The sequence below is a fragment of the Nycticebus coucang genome, chromosome 1 (genome assembly GCF_027406575.1).
Source record: "Nycticebus coucang isolate mNycCou1 chromosome 1, mNycCou1.pri, whole genome shotgun sequence".
Classification (NCBI taxonomy): domain Eukaryota; kingdom Metazoa; phylum Chordata; class Mammalia; order Primates; family Lorisidae; genus Nycticebus; species Nycticebus coucang.
Genome location: NC_069780.1, coordinates 30,768,214 through 30,792,082, shown reverse-complemented (window position 1 = coordinate 30,792,082; position 23,869 = coordinate 30,768,214). Strand labels below are relative to the sequence as shown.

The following is a 23,869-nucleotide window of genomic DNA, read 5'->3' as shown; positions in this document are numbered from 1 at the left end:
CTACCAAGGGTGACAAAGTGAGACTCTCTCTCAAAAAACAAAAACACTAAGTACAGGAACCACTGGAACCTTCCTAATGCCATGGCCCTTTAATACAGTTCCTGTGGGTCGCGACCCACGGGTTGAGAACCACTGCACTAGAACATGTATAAAAACATGTTGCTGATCTGCGATCAATGATTTTATAAAAAGAAAAGTATTTCATAACCGCAGATCAAGATAGCCAAACTTTTGTAGAGGAGGATTTGTCTCAAGTCTTGTAAGCAACTGTGTAAATGTAACTAGTTAATCTGACATTGTGTCCCTGAAGAGTGTTGAAGAAACAGTCTCTGACAAAACACCCAGAGCCTAAAGAAGTGAGAGCTACATTGTATTTCTATCCATTAACAGGTGGAGGAAAGGACAACAATCTTGTACATACACCTTGTAAGACATCTCAAAAAAATGTAGACTACATTTCTAACTCCAGCTTTTAAAATTCATGTGATTGGTCATGATAAGGTAAAGATCATGTAGTACAACATATTAAAATTATACGTAAAACTTAAAAATAACAAGTACCATGCTTACTGTAGGGTCTGGTACCATATAAGTATGGTATATTAATGGATAAAATATGACTGCCTCTTATACCTTCTTCATATAACTTATGTAGGTTACAGCCCTGAGGGACTTGATCATGCACAGATTCTGGTATTCACATGCAACCCTGGAACCAATCCCCCCTTGAATACTAAAGGACAACTGTTAATTTTATATTCATGGTTAAAATGTTAAAAGGAGAAAAACTTTCATATACACACCATTTTAAACACATTAATTTATCAATTTAATATGAATTCAGATATACTTTAAACTGCAACAGCCCGTAAGTTCAACTGTATTCTTGCCATTCCACCCCAGCTGTTGCTGAGCCAAATGGTTCAAGATACACACACACATCTTTTGTAAAGTAAATAAATCTTTATAAGATAAATAACTATTCTCAATGGAACTCTTTATATCCTTTACTTCTCTTTCTGAAATGATATTCAAATTAATTAGGCAACAATCTCTACGTATCAAAGAGTTTATGTGTGTGAAAACTCAAGTAATTCTTGATGGCAATAGTTTTCTTAATTCGTCTAAGTGGAGTGCAAAAGGCCAAAAGGAAAAAAAAAACACTTGAAATTATCAAAATAAAAAAGATATGAAAAATATATTTAACGATGTGGAAGGAAATTTTCATAAAAAGGGATTCTGTTGAAAATAGTGATATTCAAAGAAACATCTTTTGACTCACTGCCAAAATTTATATTTTTCTCAATTAAATTTGTGTCGGAAGATACATTAATTCTTTGAAGTCAAAATAAGAGGCTTGACAATTTAATTTCTATTAAGTGCTTATTTGAATATACAAAAGTATCAAATATAAACAGTAGTGTAGCAAGAAAATAAACTGACAAATAATTATTCAACTAGTACTAATAATTACTGTACACAATAAGAAAATATTGTTGTAAGACTTTATACAATTGAATTCAATCCTATTACTATTTTTTTTTTTTTTTTTTGAGACAGAGTCTCAAAGCTATTGCCCTGAGTACAGTGCCATGGCATCACAGCTCACAGCAACCTCAAACTCTTGGGCTTAAGTGATTCTCTTGCCTCAGCCTCCCAAATAGCTGGGACTACAGGCGCCCACCACAACGCCCGGCTATTTACTTTGTTGTTGCAGTTGTCATTGTTGTTTTAGCAGGCCCGGGCTGGGTTCAAACCCTCCAGCCTGGGTGTATGTAGCTGGCGCCATAACCACTGTGCTACAGGCGCCCTAATTCATTACTATTATACTTCCTTCTTCTTCAGTATTAGGGGGCCAACATTATCTCCTGTCAATTCGTTGTGTTTGTTATGTGAACCATCACAGGCAGGAAACTAAAAGAAAAAAAAAAGAATAATTACTATGTTAAAAAATGATTCATAAAATATAAATATTTGTACAATGCTGTCATAAAGACAGCATAATACTTGCTAAAAATAAATTCATCAGATAACTTTCCTGAGTAATAGATATATATTCTACATCTAACCCAACCATATTATGATACCGCAGGAAATCTAACAATTTAAATAGTTACTTTATTATTTGGGTTAGATTTTTTTTTTTTTTAGAGACAGAGTCTCACTTTATCACCTTCAGTAGAGTACCGTAGCATCACAGCTCACAGCAACATCCAACTCCTGGGCTTAAGTGATTCTCTTGCCTCAGCCTCCCAAGTAGCTGGGACCACAGGTGACCACCACAATGCCCAGCTATTTTTTTGTTGCAGTTTGGCTGGGGTGAGTTCAAACCTGCCACCTCGGCATATGGGGCTGGCACCCTACCCAGTGAGCCACAGGCACCCCCCTGGGTTAGATTTTAAATAAAAATTTTTGAGTGACTATGAGTTTAAAAGGGAATCAAATAAAGTCTTAGTCTTTTGTGGAGCTCTAAATTCTAGCACATCTCTTAACTTGTTTAAATTTTAAAAGAAAAGAATTTAAGTTCAAGATAAATTATTTTATAATTTTTTACTATAAAACTCATGTATACTATAAAATTTTTGAAAAACATCTTTAAAAATTCATTCATAACCCATCCAGATATAGGTAACAACTACTATTTTGATATATTTTTTCCTATGCATTTACTGTGTGTATTCATTTTTAAAAAACAAAATTGGGATCATGTTGTATTATACTTTTCTTACTTGTACAGAAGGTACCAAAAAAAGTATACACATTTTAAGAAAAGAAAAAATTGTATTAAGATTGCTATACTAAATATATATCAGTAACAAAAGATGAATAAAAGTCACACCAAGCATCTCTTATAATTGCAGAAGTCAAACGTGACTTGAGTATTACAATTTTTTTTTTTTTTTTTTTTTCAATGTGAGGCTTGGAAAGCCCAGGTGAGGCCCCTTACTTGAATGCCTCTCCCACAGGGAGGTTGCCTGGCCTCTCTACTCTAGGAGTATTACAATTTTAATACAGTTTCTTCCTTATATATTTCTTTTGGCACCCTCTGTATTATATTAGGATCTCATGTCATTAAATATTCTTTTTTGTTTTTGTTTTTCATACAGCTCACAGCAACCTCCAACTCCTGGGCTCAAGTGATTCTCTTGCCTCAGCCTCCCAAGTAGCTGGGACTACAGGCGCCCGCCACAACGTCCGGCTATTTTTTGGTTGCAGTTTGGCCGGGGCCGGGTTTGAACCCGCCACCCTCGGTATATGGGGCCGGCGCCTTACCGACTGAGCCACAGGCGCCGCCTGTCATTAAATATTCTTTAAAAACATGATTTGTAATGGGTTCCTAAGAACGCATCACTTGTATTATACTTTAATCATTCCTCTATCAGACACACAGTTTCTAAAACTATGCTATTACAAAGGATGCTGTGATGAACAATATTGTACTTAAAACTTCAAAGAAGTCTGTAATCCCAGCTACTTGGGAGGTTGAGATAGGAGGATCACTTAAGCCCAGAAGTTTGAGATTGCAGTGAACTATGATGACACCACTGCACTCTAGCCAGGGAGACAGAGTGAGACCCTGTCTGAAAACAAATCAAAACAAAAATCTGAAGATCAGAAATTAAAAATTTAAGTAACTTGCTTAACCAAACTCATACTGTGACAGGCATCAGATTTTAACACTATTCTGCATCCAAAGTTCTTTCCACTAATCCTCATGTCCTGTGAAAAAATAAGTGTATTTTAAAATACATAGTCCTCTAGACAAATGCTGAACATTATGAAAGCAGGAGATTTCTACCCTCCTTGCTGTTCTTACTTTTCTAATGCAAGTAGTGTCAATCATGAAATTTAAACTTAATAATTTAAGAATATGGACTTCCAATACTGAGTGCTATGGAAAAATCTCTCATCACACAGAACCTCAAAACTGGAGATTTAAGAAGCACAGTTCCAACCACCACAAAATTTTAGTGTATGTGTAAGCAAATACCTTACCGTCTTAGAACGCCAACACCTACAATAAGCTGCTTTAGTAAGACACAAATCTTCAATGTTTATTTCATTCACCACTTTTGGATTTTCCTTTTGTATTTTAAGATTAATCAAGCTATCCTTTTGTTGTTTTTTCTTCGGAAGGAATGGACGAACCGCAAGGTAGCCAAGTAGTGCAAGCACACCAAGGAAAGGTAGTAACCGAAGCCACTCTGAAACTGAACATGTACATGTTAGAATCTGTGGGGCTCTCGCAAAAAAAAAATAATAATTAATTTAATTTAAAAGAAAAATAGCATGTCTGGTTTCATCCGTTAGTTTATTCTTTATCTGTCACTTCTCACATTAATTCCTTTTTTCTTTTTTGCGGTTTTTGGCCACGGCTGGGTTTGAACACGCCATCTCCGGCACATGGGGCTGGCGCCCTACTCCTTTGAGCCATAGGCGCCGCCCACATTAATTCCTTTTTAACTTACCTATAAAACTATGAGTCAGTAACACAATTAAGTCAGCTATACCTAGGACCGCCTCATTTTGGGGTTAAAACTTACGAAACTAGAAACCTAAATTTTCAGAAATAGGTCCTATTTTAAACATGTGAGTCACTACAAAAGTTTTGAGGCAGACTGTATTATGGTCATTATTTCACTTCCAAGAAACATAGTGGACAGCGTCCTTTCTGACTGACCTGTGCAAGTTCCAACATGCCCTATCACTGTTGCTGGGAGGGTTTCATTTGTTTCTGTCAACACAGATCTTACATTTCTTGATTTTTGTGTACCTCAAAACTTCCATAGTGACTCACCTATCTATTATCCACATCGAGTCTACTTGTCTACTTTCAAGAGTTATGATCCACTACAATTATAAACAAAATTCAATGTGTGATGTAGTTCCCATTTTTCATTCTTTTCTCCTTAATACCATGTCTAAAATGATCTAACAGAATATCTATAAAATTTTTACCACTGATTTATAATTTCCGATAGCACATCTTCGATGCTTTAATTTACATTTTTTGATAACTATTCCTAAAGAACACCACAATGTTATGTAAAAGCTACTGTTTTAAAGAATAAATTGAAACTTTCATATACTTAATGTCCTAACTTTAAGATCATTCCAAAAGCATTCATTAAAAGTCTTTTAGAGTATTCAGTCTGTCTTTTTTTTTGAGAGACAGAGTCTCATTTTGTTGCCCTTGGTAGAGTGCTGTGGCATGACAGCTCACAGCAACCTCAAACTCTTGGGCTCAAGCTATTCTCTTGCCTCAGCCTCCCGAGTAGCTGGGACTACAGGCGCCTGCCACAATGCCCGGCTATTTTTAGAGATGAGGTCTCGCTCTGAATCAGGCTGGTCTCAAACCCGTGAGCTCAGGCAATCCATCCACCTTGGCCTCCCAGAGTGCTAGGATTACAGGTACAAGCCACCACACCCAGCTTGTCTTTAGAGGATAGAAAATACAAGTGATATGCACAAAATGATCCCTATGCCCATGAGACAAACATGCCAGAAAAGCAAGATAAACATTTCAATATTTATCAAATGTCTGCTAGTGCCCTGGCTCTGCTGGGCTCTGTAGGGAATATCTTCTGTTCTTAAAGAGTTAGCATTTAACTTCCTTCACTGAGTACCTAAAACCTAGCTGTGCACTATGTAGAAATAGCTTAGCTGAGAAAAAGAGAGAAACAGAAGGTAATGTGCCAAAGCATGGTAATAAATGTTAAAAATAAATGTAAAATAGTAATAATATTGATACCTACCACATACAGTCGTTTAAGCTAACAGTGTTGAGATAGTTTAGTTGTACTCTTAGTATATTAGAGATAAATGAATAAACTAAGCTCAGTGTACAACTGTATTTGGTAGTATCATTATTATTCTTACTTTACATGTGCAGGTTTAGTCCAGAACAGCCTAAATCCACAGATCTGGATTAATCCTGAATAAAATCCACAGATCTAAAATCAATCTGTTCCTCTCTTGGTAAAATTGCTCTCAAGAGATAATTGTTCTTCCCCTTCCAACTATTGAAAGAAAGCGGTAAGACTTAACTCTTCCAAAATGAAATTATTATTGATGTAATACCATGCCAAAGAGATCTAAAAAGAAGCAACCTATTTATATACCACATAGCACCTGTAAGAGTGCCTGCTGCAGAGAAGATACACAAATACGCAATGAACAGTAGTTTTTATTAAGAGATTATGAAGATTGGTGAGGAAGCAGTACCAACTCCTTCGAAAAATATTTTGCCAAATCAACTTAACAATGCTATTAGGTAGAAATCTTTGGAGATGTAATCTTTTAGTCATCAGAATGAAACTCTGTAATGATAAGGACCTTGTCTGTCATTTTGGATGTTACATTCTCACAACCAAAGTGGAAACACCTATACAGATTCTTTGAATGAATTAAGTACTGGAGACGAGGCAGAATTGTTTCTTGGGAGAGAAGTGGACTGCGTATAGATCTATGCTATTAAATATGGGAGCAACTAGCCATTGTTTAGATATATACCAAGATTTTCTTTTAATCAGGTATGCTAAGGATGACAGACATGTAGACAATTGCCTTAAAAGGAGAGTTCACCACTTACAGTTCTCAAGAGAAGGGGTACACCATTTCAACAAAGGGACACAAGGGATCAAGAGGAAGCAAGAAGCAAAAGAAAATCATGGGTACAGGCCTTTATTGTGGTTTCAATGGAAAAAGCAAGGCAGGGAAGGGTAAAGGCTTTAGTATTGGGTAGCTTGAATAATTTCAGTGGGTTCCGGGATAAAGGAGTGGTTTCTGGTTACTGGTTACCTACCCCCTGGGGTGAAATATTGGCTTGGTGTGTAAGAGTCAGATAAAGGAGGTGGTTACGGAGTAAGGACTTTGAATTGGTTGGTCTGCAATATGAAAGGCATGCTTATAGGAAAGTTGTTTGATCTCTAGAAATCAAATTAGCTAGTCTTAGGAAGAACAATTTCTCCACAGCCAGCAAGACCCCAAAGATATCAAAGCATCATAAAACACAGAAAATAAAAAACATGATTGATATATACAGGTGGCTATTTACATGTAAAAAAATTAAGTTAAAGTCAAAATTCCATTTCTGAGACATACCTGTCACCTTTCAAGGGCTCAACAGCCGCATATGGGTACCATATTTGGCAGCATAGAGAACATTTCCACAACCACAAAGGTTACTGGACAGTGCTGCTGTAGATCACTACAGGTTGTTTATATAATGATCTCCATAGCATGGCAAGGCCACCTTTCCGGCTTTAGCTCCTACAAACATCCCCTCCTCATGATCTGAAGTCAGCGAAAGCTACTGCCTTCCTGAGTTCTTTGAATATGGAGTTCCTTCTATCTGCAATGCCTTTTCTACCTCTGGTTTATCTGACTAATTTGTAGGGACACTTCAAGACTAGGGTCAAATATTGCCTTTTCCTGAAGTCTTCCTTGATTTCACAAAGCAGAATTACTCAGTTCCTCCTGTGCTTCCAAGGCCCTTCCTCACATTTGGGCTATCATACTACTGTAATTATTTTTTCCTATACTTGCTACTTCATAAGGCTGTAGAAAGGGGCTGTGTTCTTCTCTTCTTGGCACAAGTAGATCCCTCTACTTTAATGAGTGACTTAATGAATGAATGAGCACAAATGTCCCTTTTGTAAAGCCACATTATTCTGTAAATTTTATTAACACTTATCTTCTAGATCAGGGAATGAATGTCTTAGCTTGCAATTGGCCCCAGCATCCCGTATGTATCTAGAAATAATAGCCATTCAATATTTATTAAATACAGAATACCATTAAGTATTATTGTACACATTATAATATTAAAAGTTGTAAGAGATTAAATTATCAAAAAAGTAAATGAATAGAAATATAAAGATAAAGACATCAATTTAAGACCCACTAACCAACCTCTTGGTATTTATTGGTACTTCCTCCAACAAAGTAATAACTTATAAAAGCCTTAGTGTAATCTATTTTTTAAAGATGATCAACTATAATTTAACTAATGAAAAGCATAAATGAAAGCAATACAGCCTGCAAATCTCAGTTCAAATAACTTTGAAGTGTATTTAGTAACACTGATTTTTATTAATAACAATTATACATATTTGTGGGGTACATGTGATATTTTGTTACATGCACACAATGTATGATGATTAAATCAAGGTAATGAGATATCCATAACTTCAAACATGTAGCATTTCTTTGTGCTAAGAACATCTAAATCTTCTAACTACTTTGAAATACACATAGATTATTAATTAGTCACCCTACTATGCTACCAAACACTAGAATTTCTTCCTTGTAATGATTTTTTTTCTTTTAAGACAGAGTCTCATTATGTTGCCCTCAGCAGAGTGCTGTAGCATCACAGCTGACAGCAACCTGAAACTCCTGGGCTTAAGCGATTCTCCTCCCTCAGCCTCCTAAGTACCTGCGACTACAGGTGCCCGCCACAACGCCTGGCTATTTTTGTTGTTGTTGTTGTTGTAATTGCTATTGTTGTTTGGCAGGGCTGGGCTGGGTTCGAACTACCAGCCCCGATGTATGTGGCCAGCTACAAGCACCAGCCTGTAATGATATTTTTGGATCCCCTGACCAACCTCTTCTCATTCTCTCCTCCTCTATTAGCATTCCCAGCCTATCCTATCATTCTACTCTCCGCTTCCATGAGATCCACTTTTTTAGCTTGGCATATGTGTAAGTACATGTAATAGTTGTCTTTCTATGAATCAAGCAAGGCTGATTTTTAGTGAAGAAATACTAAACACAGAAGAATCAACCAAGAATTTTTTAAAAATCATTTAAGAGAGGTTATTTCCTATGAACTTGTCCATGTTCAGTCATTATTGATACTTTAGATACTCTGGAGGGAAAAACATTACCTACTAACTGTAAATAATGTATAATATAAAATAAATTTAAATAATGCATTTAATAAAGCAGACCTTTTATTGTTTTAAGATAAAAATAACATCATATAAAATTTAGAAAATTATAAAAAACAAAGCTACTTATAATTCTACCAGCAAAAGATAAGATTTTGATACCTTTATTAATAGGTCTTTGGGGGGGTATGTAAATATATATGCTGTAAAATGCTTTAAAGAAAAGATTACAGGCTGGGTATGGTGGCTCATACCTGTAATCTTACCACTTTGGGAAGCTGAGGCAAGACTGCTCAAGGCCAGGAGTTTAACACCAATCTGGGCAACATAGCAAGACCCTGTCTCTATAAGATTTTAGAAATTAGCCAGGCATGGGAGTATGTACGTTAGTCCTCACTCCTCGGAAGGCTGTGGAGGGAGGCTTGCTTGAACACTGGAGTTTAAGGTTGCAGTGAGTTATAAGTGTACCACTGCGCTCTGGCCTAGGAAACAGAGCAAGATCTTGTCTGTTAAAAAAAAAAAAAAAACACTTTATTGTATATAATAGTCTATATCCTACCTTTTGTATCAGATTATTATATCACAGCATTTTCCCAACTTTCCTTAAAACCATTTTGAAACATGAATTTTAATGGCTATATCCACTTAGTACGTTCTCAACCTTCTCAGGGGTTCTCAACCTTCCTAATGACGCAATGTACTTTCATTGTTAAAAAGGGGTCGCAACCCACAGGTTGAGAACTGCTGTATTACGCCCTCCCATCACAATATAAGATATACAAGGGCAGGGATCTTATTTGTCTGGGTCACCACTGTGTCCCCAGTGCCTAAATAATGCCTGGCTCAAGTTCTATAATTTACTATTTATTGAGGTATAATTTACAGTTCAACTTGTTGAGCTTTGTGTTAAGTGTTTAATTTGATGAGTTTTGAAACTACGTGTTCCTATAAATATACCACCTCAAACCAGAAGTTATTTCCATCATTCCAGAAAGTTTGCACTTGCAACTTTCCCATCAACTCCCCTTTCTGATTTTTATCATTAAGTGCTTAAACATTTTCTGGAAAATGAAATCTGATCAATTTCCTATTGTTAAACAATTTTTCAATTTTTTACTATATAATTAAGTAAATACTATGTTAAATTCAAGTACAGGAGCCGTCTTACTTGTCTCTATATACTCAGTGCTCACTCCAGTGCCTTGCATAGAGTAAGATCTCAGTAAGTAACCAATTCACAAATTATCTATGGTATAAATCCAGATTTTCATATACTTGGAGTTAGCTTTCTTTTGTCTGCAAACAGGAATTACAATTATTCATTCATTTGTACAATCACATTTACTAAGTCCCCACCACATTCTAGACTTTGCACTAAGTGAGGATAGAGGCTGATAGTCCTGCTCTCATACAGTACACCTTTCAGAAGAGGAGACATTGAACAAGTGAACAAATAAACAAGATAAACATAGATTGTAGTAAGAGCTATGAAGGAAGAGAAAAAGAGACTACCCTAGGAGAAGAGGGTTGGCTTTAAGTAAGAGATGAGGGAAGGATTCTGAAAAAAGGACCATTAAGCAGAGACCTAAAGAATGAGGAGAAGCTGGTAGTTGAAAAACATGAGAGAATAACTTTCAAGGCAATGGGAAGAGTATATGCAAAGAACCTTCCAACTTCACAGGATTGCCAGAAACAAATGGATAAAGTAGGAATCCACTCTGTAAAACCACTATAGAACACTATTCAAAAGGAAACTATTAATGCATTCTGCCTTAAAGCTACAGTTATGTAAATACCTGTCTTCACCCTCACTAAACAAAAAGATCCCTAACACCATACCCTTTAACAGAGACTTAACATAAGATTTCAAAAAATTTTAGCTGAATTGAGTTTGTACTCCATTAAAATGACCTTTAAGATAACTCCCCTATAAGGTCTGGACTTGTTTGCCTTTGTTCATGGCTGGTGAATGGTAACAGTGTAAGTTAAAATACGGGAAGACACTTTAAAATATTTAAGAAAAAAATCTACAGCACCACCCTCCAAAACTATAATACCTCACTGACCCATGTCAGGTGATGTGACAGGTATTAAAGATACCCAAGTTACAAGACACAGTCCCTACCACAAAGGAGCTTCCCATCTAGTAAGGAATACAGACTTACAAAAAATTATTACAGTGCTGTGTGGTATGACCAATCATACAGGAAAAAAAGAGGTAGACATGATTAACTCTCTGATGAGATGAGCAAAAACTTGACAGGTCTGGATAATTAATCAGGTGTTTGAAAGAAGAGTGGAGTACTGGAGTTCACAGACAGGTGAGAGAAGGAGCTGCATTCCATGCAGAGCAAAACGCAAAGGCTAAAGCACAGAGGCATGGCATACATGAAAGGCTTGGGAAACTAAGCACCATGGTATTGCTAGGATATAATGAACCAGGAGAGGAGACTATAGAAGTGAAGCAGTTGTCATATGACAAAAAGCTCTGATATGCAACAGGTAGGTAGGATTCTACCCTGTGCATAATAGGAAACCATTGAATATTTGAACATTAAAGGAACTGGAAAATTGTTCACTTATGAAATCACTCTAACATCAGATGACTAGACGGGTTAAAGGAGGGCCATAGGAATAACAAAGAGGGTTTGTGTAGGAGAACAAAAGGCAAGACAACCTGTTGGAAGTTCACTGAAATAACCCTGCAGAAAATAAACTGGGCTTAAACTGAGGCAGCGGCCATTCAAGTAGCAAAGAGAGGTCAAGTGTAAGAAATAGTCTCTACCGTGATTCCGTGAAACTGCCTAATACAATGTATATGTGATTATATTTTCTGAAAAGATAGTTCATAGCTTTCACTAGGATCTCAGTGTAATCAATCCCCACCCCTTGAATTTAAGAGCCACTAACCAAGTAATAAAATCAATAGGCTTGGGTGCTTGATTAGGTGTGCAACATGAGATAAATAAAGGGAGTGAAGCTCCTTCATGAAACCAGGTCTTTGGTTTCATTATGCAGATGAATAGAGGTACTGGTCTCTAATAAAAACAAAAACAACCCACCAAAAAAAGCATACAAGAAGAAGGGCAGCTTAAGCGGAAAAAGGACAGTACAGTGTTATAGGATAAAGAGAAAAAGAATGTTGGGGAAAGACTAAAGATCAACAGTTAACACTAAAGTGCAGGGGGCAGGAGGTTTATACTGACGGATGGCCAAAGTTTAAAGGTAGACCTAGCTTTCTGGGGTGGAAAGAGCAGTGGAGAGCCTGTAAGACGCCCTCTGCTTCCCTGTCTCAGAAATATGAGGGAAAGAAAAAAGATACCACTAAGAAAGCTATCGAAGAAATGGTTTCCTCAGGAAGAGTTCTGTTTCATTCAGTGCAGGAAAGATTCCCTATGAGAAACATCAAGGGTTTTAAGAGCCAAGCCATGACTAGAAGATGCAAATTTGAGGGATGATTAAAGGTTGGAGAAATACACATTTTGAGGTATCGTTATCTCCAGATGGAACCGGATGTCCTCAACATTCAAACCATTTTTAAAAGCACCCAGTTCAGCAGCATTTTGTTTATCCACCTGAATGTAAAAGAGTTAAACTTACTTTCTTTTTTTTTTTTTGAGACAAAGTCTCACTTTATCACCCTCGATAGAGTGGCGCTGCCTCAAGCTTACAGCAACCTCGAACTCTTAGGCTTAATCAATTCTCTTGCCTCAGACTCCCAAGTAACTGGGACTACAGGCACCTGTCACGGTGCCCAGCTTCTTTTAGAGATGAGGCTTCGCTCTGGCTCAGGCTAGTCTCAAACTCATGAGCTCAGGCAATCCACCCGCCTTGGCCTCCCAGAATGCTAGGATTACAGGCATGAGCCACTGCACCCAGCCCAAAGAGTTACACTTTCTTGAATTTTTTTCCTTAATGAAAAATCTTCACTTCTGATAGACTTTATTCCTCTGTCAGTGAAGATTTCCTGTTTCTAATTTAAAGAAGAAAACCACCTTTTTCTAATTAAAACAAAAATCAAACCACATTTACACAATTCATACTGAACAGGTTCCTAATATTCATATGGATTTTTGTGTTCCATTATTAAGATAAATAATAAGATTGAGAAAGTAAAAAGAACCACCACCATTAGAGTAACAAAATAGTCACAGAAAACATTTTAAAGCAACTTAAGCAGCAAGCAATTTTCACATCAATTTTCTTAAAGTTTAGATACTATTAAAAAGAAAGTATCGTCTTATGGAAATAGAAGGGGAAGATTTAACCGTTTAAATAGTGTATTTTTGACTGGCTATGCTCCTGTTTCCAATCAAGATATATAAGCTCTCTGCTATCATAAAAAAACCTTTTTTTTTCTTTTGAGACAGAGTCTCACTTTGTTTCCCTGGGTAGGTAGAGTGCCCTAGCATCATAGCTCACAGCAACCTTAAATTCTTGGGTTCAAGCAATCCTCCCACCTCAGCATCCCAAGTATCTGGGATTACAGGCGCCCAACACAATGCCCAGCTATTTTTAGAGATGAGGTCTTGCTCTTGCTTAGGCTGGTCTTGAACTCCTGAACTCAAGCAATCCACCTGCCTTGGACTCCCAGAGTGCTAGGATTACAGGTGTGAGCCACTGAGCCGGCCTATAAAAAAACATTTTTTTAAGTACACATACACAGATGTAGCTCAATGAGGAATTCTATTCTATAGAACTAGAATAGAATTTTTCCATTTCAAATTTGTAAAAGGTTAAGGTAATGCTACCATAAAAATGATATTGGCAACTCGCTTGCTATTAATTTTATAACATATTTTCTTATGTATTATTTACAGCTAAGACAAAAATGATTTCTATTTCTCAACTATAGAAAAGATGAAATAAATTACTTTCAATGGATTGGCCTTAATATCACCACTTGAAATCTAACATAAATTGTGTTCAGGACTGAAAGACTGATGAAATGAAATTAGTGATCAATTTTAAAATCTTTTTTCTTCTCATTATTATGAACAATGTCCTGGTACCTAGAACATTACCTGGCCCCATAGTAGGTGCTCAATTAATTCAAACTTGCTGACTTATGAATCTTGAAATGCAAAATACCTATTTGGAAGAAAGTTTAAACAAGACCAAAACTATTCTTCACAAAGGGTAATATAATCCTTAATTACATTGAGTTTTATAGTTGAACTAAGTTTGAGTTTTACAGTTGAGTTTTATAGTTGAGTTTTTAGTTTTATAGTTGAGTTTTATAGTTGAACTAAGAAGAAAAAATTATTATAATGTAGAAAAATTACGCATTTTTTCCAAATTTCAAAAAAAGTTTTCTAAAATAAAGTCTTTCAGAAATAATCTTTATTATTTTCATGTTAATAAATACAACTTTCATTTGATTTTAATTATTTATTATGGTTTCCTATCCAGAACCCCATTTTTGTTCCATTTCTTTCTTTCAAAAAAAAATTTAGGTACAATTTACATACAATAAAATGAATGGGATCATAAGTGCCTAGTTCTGACCTGTGACAAATAAATACATCCCTGTAGCCTCTACTGGAAATGTATAAATAGATGTATACAGAACAATATGTAAAATATTTGGGTCACCACAGAAAGTATTCTCCTGATCTTTTCTACCTCATTCCCCCACCTCTATTCTATTTTCAGACAGGGTCTGGCTCTTTCATCCAGGCTGGAGTGCAATGGCAGCACAATCATGGCTCACTGTAATCTCGAACTTGTGAGCTCAAGTAATCCTCCCACTTCAGCCTCCCAAGTAGCTAGAACTATAGGTACATACCATCCCATGGAGCTAATTTTTTTGAATTTTTTGGTAAAGCCAGGATCTGGCTGTGTTGCTCACGCTGGACTCAAACTTCTGGCTTCAAGCAATTCTTCTGAAGCACTGGGATTACAGGTATAACCCACCATATTGGCCCCACCACTGATTAACCAAAGTCTTCACTCCACATAAACTTCCCAAGACTTATTTAACTAGTAACCTGTTCCTTCTCATTCTTAATATTCTACTCTATGAATATCCCACAATTTGTTTACCTAGTCTCCCATAGATAACTGAGTTGCTTCCACTTTGGGGGCTATTATAAATAAGGCTGCTCTGAACATGCTTGTACTAATCTTTTTGTGGATGTTTTCAATTGTGTTCCACTTTTTAAATCTCAGTTCAAAACTGGCCTCTTCTTAAAAAATAAAACGAATGCCCTTATAGCTGCCAACTCCACCATGTTTGTGTTATTCTGGGAAATATAATATCAAAGCCTCAGATACTCCTTTGTCTTTAAAATAAACTACACACATCCTCCGAGGTACTTTAAATCCTCTCTAATTGTTCACAGTACCTAATACAATGTAAAGGCTCTCTAAATAGCTGTTAGACCATAACTTTAAGGAATAATGACCTGAAAAAAATGTGTACGTGTTCAATACAGATGGAACCATCTTAGGTCTAACTACATTTTTCATGAATTTGGCTGAATCCACAGACACAGAGGGGCAAATGTACTTAGGACAGAAACATACTAATTTATCTTGAGAAGTCTCAATCTAGAAAATGAGACATAAACAACGATAAGTAGGTTTTTTCTGATAGATAAGAATTATCTATATTTAACTAGTATGTGGTAATTAAGAATATGTGTTTTCTAAGAATGCAAAGTCATCATGAGAAAGTCAATTGCTTTAAAAAACAGCTAGATCTAAATAGGGAAGGAAATACAGGCAACAATATTGTGCTCTAATTTTCTGCTAATTTTCATAGGAGAAAATAAAAATACTTTTTGGTCTCCTAGACATTTTAAAAACTTAATTACTGAAAAGTTATCTTCCAGGTTCTTTTGTTGTTTTTTTTTTTTTTTTTTGGCCGGAGCTGGGTTTGAACCCGCCGCCTCCGGCATATGGGACCGGCGCCCTACTCCTTGAGCCACAGGCGCCGCCCATCTTCCAGGTTCTTGTTTCAACAAAAGTCTACATTATGGATTCTACAAGTAGCTCATTCATGAAAACCACGTCATTAACTATTACAATCTGAGACAGAGTCTTATTGTGTCACCCTCGGTAGAGTGCCGCAGCATCACAGCTCACAGCAACCTCCAACTCTTGAGCTCAAGTGAGTCTCCTGCCTCAGCCTCCCGAATAGCTGGAACTACAGGCGCCCGCCACAACGCCCAGCTATTTTTTTGTTGCCCTTGTCACTGTTGTTTAGCTGGCCCGAGCTGGGTTTGAACCCGCCACTCTCGGTGTATGTGCCCAGCGCCGCAACCACTGTGCCATGGGCGCCGAGCCACCTCAGAATTCCTCCTTTTAAAGTACCTTTCAAAAGTGAGCTTCCCTTCCTTGATACCCAGAACACAGGAGCTCAGTGTTTGCTGGTTCCCTACGCAAGTCTCTGAGTCTGGTTTAGAAATATCTCCTACAAAGAAAGGCTCCTAGAACCCAACAGAACCTTCCAACTGTTGGCTGCATTCTGGAGACTTTCATCCTTTAGACGTTAATTCCTGAGGTGAGGGTTCTTTTATGTAAAGGAGGGCTCATAAGCACATAATGTTACATATACTCATTAAATTTCATTTTCTAGGTATCTCTCCTCCAACTACGGCTACTTCAATTGCCTCCGCTACTGTAGTAACACAGGTGACCTCGGATGTCCCGGTAACAGGTCAACTCCACCCTGGAGAAAGGAGGTTATGTCCTAATTTCGTTACTAAATAAAACAGCCACATACATGTTACGTGTCTGTATTTCTCTCCCACACACTTCACCCACCCGCTGAGGGTGAAAACAGCCAGTAACTGGAAATGCTTGTTACATGGCGCCTTAGATAACGATGGCTTATCCTGCTTTAAAAGTGACAAATAGAGCAACAGATGAAACAGACTGGCCTCCGCCCAACTCAGAACCCTCTCGCCACCGACCGACCCCAAAGACGACTGCGAGGCCAAAGATGATGGAAACCACGCACCCGCGGAGGCGGCCGCCCGCGCGCCTGGAAGCTGCTGCGCCGGCGCGCGTCCACCTCACCGCGCGCGCGGGGCACGGGGTCACTTGCCAATCGCCCAGCTCGGCTCCGCCCCTTGCCTGAGGCTTTTTACACCTCCTTCCCGGTTTGGGGCGAGTGCTAGGGCAAGGACAGGCTGATGGGGACGATTACCTGTAAGCCTGGCGAACCCGGTAATGCTCTCGGGGACTGGGAGCCGCTTAAGATACGCGGGCAGTTGCACCTTCACGATGCGGGCGACGCTCTCCAGCACCATCCTGGCCGGCGGCGTCCGCTCCTCTCCCAGGCCCCCTCCGCTGGCCGGCCACGCTGCCGCGCCTGCGCCGAGAGCGGAAGCGGCCGGAGGACGCTCGCCGCCTGGGTCCGGGCGGCGGGCGGGGCTGAGCCTGGGAGGTGACCTGCCCAGCGCCGATTGGCGGCGCGCGAGTGACGCGTACGTCCCGCGAGCTGCCGAGCCGGAGGGACGTTGGGTAGCGCGGCTGTCCTTGGAATCTTGGTTTTGAAGATGGCCCTCAGGTTGGGCATTTTACATCTGTAAGCGCTGGAGACCAACGGAAAGGATACTGTTGCGATGAGATAAAGCGTGTGAGAGTGCTTTCTCACCGGAAAATACCTTTCAAAAGTGAGTTTCCCTTGCTGTCTCTTTTCTGCCCCTTTTGTTTGGCCACACCGTTGTATATTCACCGAAGAGCCACCTCTACCTAGTACTGCCCCTTCACCTCACAGGCCAGGGTTTTTTGTTTGTTTTTAAAGAAAAGAACAATTAAAACTGCCTAAACCAGTAACTGCTCAGGCAGGGGTCCTCAGACCTTTTAAACGGGGGGCCAGTTCACTGTATCTCAGACTGTTGGAGGGCCAGACTATAGTTAAAAAAAAACTATGAACAAATTCCTATGCACACTGCACATATCTTATTTTGAAGTAAAAAAACAAAACAGGAACAAATACAATCACACCGTCTTATATGGCCCGCGGGCCGTAGTTTCAGGACGCCTGGTTACAATTTTGCTGCTCAGCAACTTAGAGCAGTCCTTGCTTCAAGGTCCAGAGGTTTCTGCCACTCAGATCTGTAGTAGTCCTTCCTTAGATATTTTGTTCTTTCCAAAAGTGATAAAAGAATTTTTAAAGTTTTCTTTATGGTGCAGAGATTCTGTTAAAATCTCAAGTATTCTTGAAGGTTTTTAAATTGTACTTATTTTTATTACGATGTTTCAGTCCCTTGAAACTTTTTTTTTTTGAGATAGGGTCACCAGTCACCCTCTATAGAGTGCTGTCACGTCACAGCTCACAGCAACCTCCAGCTCTTGGGTTCTAAGCGATTCTTTTGCCTCAGCCTCCCGAGCTGGGACTACAGGCGCCCGCCACAACGCCCAGCTATTTTTTGGTTGCAGTTGTCGTTGTTAGCAGGCCCCGGCCCCGCCAGCTTTGGTGTATGTGGCCGGCACCTTATTCACTGAGCTACAAGCGCTGAGCCCCTTGAAACCTTTCTTGCCATGGCTTTGTTTTATAGTTTGGCTGAAGTCAAAATATCAAACCAGCACTTGATGGTTGCATGGTATGTATGCATACCATATCTTGAATTATTTAGTTCTTTGACTTGGCCAACAACATGTAACAACGAACTGTGCATGGTCCGCTATTTCATTTTTTTTTTGTTTTGTAGAGACAGTCTAACTTTATGGCCCTCGGTAGAGTGACTTAACTACAAAAAGCAGACACTTGGAATAAATGCGTTTTATTTTTTATTTTTCTCTTGGCTTTTTTAAAATTAGAAAAGGAATTTTTTGAAAGCAAACTAATTCTCTGGACTGTGTAAATTTAATGTTTGAGATTATCTTTCACTGAAAAAAATAACCACGATCAATCATAATAGTTAATAAAAATCTAAATAAAATGATTATCATTTTACAGTTTTTGGCCGAGGCCAGGTTTGAACCTGCCACCTCCGGTATATGGGGCCAGCACCCTACTCCTCTGAGCCACAGGCGCCCCCCGCGATTATCATTTTAACTTGTTCTGAGTAAGATTGCAATACAGATTTGTGTGAACTAGGGCAATATGAAGATGACCTTTAAAATACAAAGTGATGATTAAAAAGTTGGTGTTTACATTAAGGTTTCCTTTCAGTTTCCTTTTGGGAGCTTATTTTTGGGTTGGGGGGGAGATGGACCCTGGAGCTTGTTTTTCCTGAAAATGAGAGAACAGGAATATCCTTGTCCTCTGGACTATTCAGAAGGCTGTTTTCTTAAATCTTTAATGATTGAGTGTAGAGGCACCCTTGGGAAGACGGTTGTGGTAGAGGTAGGTTGGAATTGGGTGCATTATGGAAAGAAAAGCTTGGAAAAGGTCATTACTATTTGTATCTTCTCTTAATTAGAGGCCCATCTTGACATGGGCAAAATGTGGTTGAGTAATACTCTTTTTTTTTTTAGACAGAGTCTCACTATGTCGCCCTCAGTAGAGTGTCATGGTGTCACAGCTCACAGCAACCTCACACTCTTGGGCTTAATTCTTTTGCCTGAGCCTCCCAAGTAGCTGGGACTACAGGCGCCCACCACAACACCCAGCTATTTTTTTTATTGTAGTTGTCATTGCTGTTTAGCAGGCCCTGGCCAGGCTCAAACCCACCAGCCCCGTGTATGTGGCTGGTGCCCTAGCCACTGAGCTACAAGCACCAAACCTTCAGTAATATTCTTAAGGCTGCTAAGCAGTTTTTCTTCAAAGAATTAAAAAATAACCTCTACTTAGAGGTACATACATATATAAAACAGTAAAATGCTCAAGTACCAAAATATATGATTCCATGTAATCACCACCTACATCAATATAGAGAATCTGTTCAGTACTCCAGAAGGGTTTTTTATGCCCTTTCTAACCTAGTCCACTACCACCACCGACATTTGTCTTGTTTTGCATGTTTTTGAACTTCATAAAAGAGGAATTACGCAGTATATAGTTTCTTATGCCTGGCTACCTTCCCCTCAGCAGTTTATATGGATAGTATAGCCAGCTTACTATTTTTAAGTAGAAGATATGTAGTGAATAGAAATCTGTATGAATAAAATTTTTTTGGAGGGAGATGCTTAAAATTTAAAGACGAGGTATAGCTCATAGACTAGCTATTATGGACGGATGTGGAGAGAAGGGAACACTTTCACACTGTTGGTGGGACTGCAAACTAATACAGCCTCTTTGGAAAGAAGTATGGAGAATCCTGTAAGTGCTCAAGATAGACCTTCCCTTTGATCCCACAATCCCATTTCTAGGCATCTACCCAGAAGAAAAAAAAAAGGCATTTTATCATAAGGATACTTGCTCTAGATTGTTTATCACAACTCAATTTATAATTGCCAAGATGTGGAAACAACCCAAGTGCTCATCAACCCAGGAATGGATTAATAAATGGTGGCGTATGTATACTATGAAATACTGTTCAGCCATAAAAAGATGGAGAGTTTGCATCTTTTGTATTAACCAGGATGGAGTTGAAACACATTCTACATAGTAAAGTATCACAAGAATGAAAAAGGAGGCTTGGCACCTGTAGCCAAGTGGTTAGAGCACCAGCCACATACACCCAGGCTGGTGGGTTTGAACCAGCCTGAGCCTGCTAAACAGCAATGACAACTACAAAAAAATATATATGTGTATATATATATATATATATATATATATATATGTGTGTGTGTGTGTGTATGTATGTGTATATATATATATATATATATATAGCCGGGCCTTGTGGCAGGCACCTATAGTCCCAAGTACCTGGGAGGCTGAGGCAAGAGAATTACTTAAGCCCAAGAGTTTGAGGTTGCTGTGAGCTGTGACACCACAGAACTCTACCCAAGGTGACATAGTTAGATGCTGTCTCCAAAAAAAAAAGAAGAAGAAGAATGGAAAAGCAAGAATCCAGTGTACACATTACTAATAATGAAACCAGTAGATGAACTAATACACACCCACACAAGAGATAAATTCAGTTTAATTCAAGTTGGGGCGAGGGGGATTGGTATGCCCCCACCTAATGGGCACAATGTAAGGGTATATGGCACACCTCCTGGATGTGGGACACAACTACAAAAGGGACTTCACCTAACAAATGTAAATATTGTAACCTAATTGTTTGTACCCTCATATTAATCTGAAATTTAAAAATATAAAAATACATGTATATAATTTTTTTACATATACATGTGTTTATTAGGTTTCTACTTTTTGCCTTCACAAAATTGAAAAGGCTTAAAAATAACAATAACAATGTTTAAGATAAGGACAAGAAACCTCGTAAAGAACGAACAAAGATAAATACATTCAGAAAAGCAATCAGATGGTTGCTGCATCGAAATATTAAGCAATAATAACAATGCAAAGAAAGCAACATTCACATTGTCAAACAGTATGTCTATCATAGACTATGTATATAATTTTTTAAAGAGGTATACCTCATATATTTGCTATTCTGATGCATTATATGAGATATATCAATGTATAAAAGGAGATAGTCCTAACTCCACCAATAAAAAAAATCCTTATTGTGCATTTATAAGGGCTTTTTTCCCTTTAAATCCTGTTTTCATTCATATTTTTAAATTTGTATTTCATTTCTTCAACTTTGCTTTCTTCACAGTACATGAAACAGAGGGTCTGAAGATAATATGTATACCGTATATTTTTTGAGACAAAATATTGCTCTGTTGCCTAGGCTAGAGTACAGTAGCATCATCATAGCTAACTACAACCTCAAATTACTGGGCTCAAGCAGTTCTCTTGCCTTACCTTCTGGAGTAGCTGATGATACAGGCACATACCACCCACCTGGCCAATTTTTAAAAATATTTTGGAGAGACACAGTCACACTATGTTGCTCAAGCTGGTTTCAAATTCCTGGCCCCAACCCATCCTGCCTCAGCCTCCCAAAGTGCTAGGATTAACACTTATGCCACTGCAATCAGGCTGCACCAGGCCTGAAGATAATATTGTTCTAAATGGAAATGATAGATATCTGACCACCTTAGGGTGCACTGTCCAACAAATTCTGGTTTTATTAGCATTTCTTCTTTTTAGACTCCATCTTTAAAAGACATAGAGGCCTGGTGTGGTGGCTCATTCCTGTAATCCCAGAACTTTGAAAGCTAAAGCAGGAGGATTCCTTGAGCAGAGAGTTCAGGGTTACAGTGAACTATGCATGATTGAGCCACTGCACTCAGCCTGTGCCACAGAGAGCCTAAAAAAATATACATGAAGAAACTTTGTGGTCATAAAAGTGAAGATAAAATAATATGCAAATATAGTTAGAGGAATATCTAGTTTTAAGCACTTGAGGGAGGATCATTAATCCTGTACTTGTGGGTGGCACCTGTGGCTCAGTGACCAGGGCACTGGCCCCATATAGAGAGTGGCAGGTTTGAACCCGGCGCGGCCAAACGGCAACAAAAAAAGTAGCTGGGTGTTGTGGCAACACCTGTAGTCCCAGCTACCCGGGTGGTTGAGGTAAGAGAATAGCCTAAGCTGGGGGTTGCTGTGAGCTGTGATGCTACGGACACTACCAAGGACGACAAAGTAAGACTCTTAAAAAAAATCCTGTACTCGTATAATCTTTGTGGCCTAGCTAGGCCCAAATCTCCTTTCTTTATATACTTTCTTCCCAATAGTTCATCTAGTCCACAAATACAAATAACATCAATAATTTGATATAGCACAGATCTCTATTTCCAGCCCAGACTTCTTTTTTTTTTTTTGAAGTTTTTGGCTGGGGCCAGGTTTGAACCCACCACCTCTGGTACATGGGGCCAACGCCCTGCTCCTTTAAGCCACAGGCGCTGCCCAGCCCAGACTTCTTTAGTACTACTAATCCCAAATGCTGACTGGACGTCTTGACATCTTTCCTCATTTTGCTATTGCTTTGTTCATCTTTGTCACTGATTTATGTCCCCTTCACTGGTTATTTTGGTTGCCTGTCTTCTCCCAGTATGTGTCTTTTATTTATTTATTTTTTTTTTTGTGAGACAGAGTCTCACTATGTCACGGTTGGTAGAGTGTGGTGGCATCGCAGCTCACAACAACCTCAAATTCTTGGGCTTAAGTGATTCTCTTGTCTCAGCCTCCAAAGTAGCTGGGACTACAGGTGCACGCCACACACCCTGCTATTTTTTGTTGCAGTTGTCGTTGTTTAGCTGACCCCGGGCTGGGTTCGAACCTGCCACCCTTGGTATATGTGTCTGGTGCCATAAACACTGTGCTGCGGGTGCTGAGCCATATGTCTTTTCTTTTACCTTTGTTTATGGTATCTTTTCTCATGGCAAAATTTATTCTGAATGTAGTCAAACTTATTTCCCTTTTCCTTTATAATTTGCTCTGGGGATTTTCTTTCCTACCCCTGTCTACTTTTTGCTAAAAGTTTTAAACTTTTATTCTTTATATTTGTGTTTTTGTCACTTAGTATTTATATTTTGCAGGTGAAATACAGATCTGCTTCTATTTTTTATTTTACATACAAACAACTAATTGTTCTAGCACCATTTATTGAGTAGTTTAACTCTTTTGTCATGTCACCTATCACAAATCAAGTTTCCATACATCTGTGGGTTGCTTATTCTCTTCCATTGCTAAATTTGTATAATTTAGCAATTTGTTTTCTTCAAAATTGCCTTGAGAATGCCTTGCCTTTACTACTATTATGTGAATTTCAGGGTCATCTTGTCAAGTTGTATGGAAGATCTTAAGGTATTTATTGAAAATTCATTAGGGCCTCACTTTTCTGTAATATAGTTTTACTATATGGTTATTACGACTAGCTACAGTTAATTTTCTCATGTGCTCAATGAAAGATTATCATTATTACCTTTATCATCAATTAGTGAACCTTTAGCTTTGAGGTCTCAAATTCAGAAAACCTACCTCTAACCACAATCTAAGATTCTTGAACATTTTCCCCCACCCTACTGCCACTAAACTTACTCTTTGACTTCAAAAT

At 38.4% G+C, this 23,869-nt stretch overlaps 2 protein-coding genes and 1 pseudogene across 2 annotated transcripts in view; 1 reads left to right on the top strand and 2 right to left on the bottom strand.

Moving 5' to 3' along the window:
- Positions 1–358: 358 nt before the first annotated feature.
- Positions 359–17,333, bottom strand: CISD2 (CDGSH iron sulfur domain 2). Its single transcript, XM_053559834.1, has 3 exons — positions 17,050–17,333; positions 3,997–4,211; positions 359–1,914 (listed from the first exon to the last, which is right to left on the bottom strand). Exons 1-3 carry the CDS (start codon positions 17,150–17,152, stop codon positions 1,825–1,827), a joined length of 408 nt encoding a protein of 135 aa, XP_053415809.1. The 5' UTR covers positions 17,153–17,333; the 3' UTR covers positions 359–1,824.
- On the bottom strand, positions 2,910–3,024 carry LOC128593371 (uncharacterized; annotated as a pseudogene).
- Positions 17,334–17,386: 53 nt separating the features above from the next.
- Positions 17,387–23,869, top strand: part of UBE2D3 (ubiquitin conjugating enzyme E2 D3) — a 65,348-nt gene continuing 58,865 nt past the window's right edge. Inside the window, exon 1 of the mRNA XM_053559350.1 lies at positions 17,387–17,518. The gene's annotated coding sequence lies outside the window, so the exon portion shown is untranslated. The remainder of the gene's footprint in view (positions 17,519–23,869) is intronic.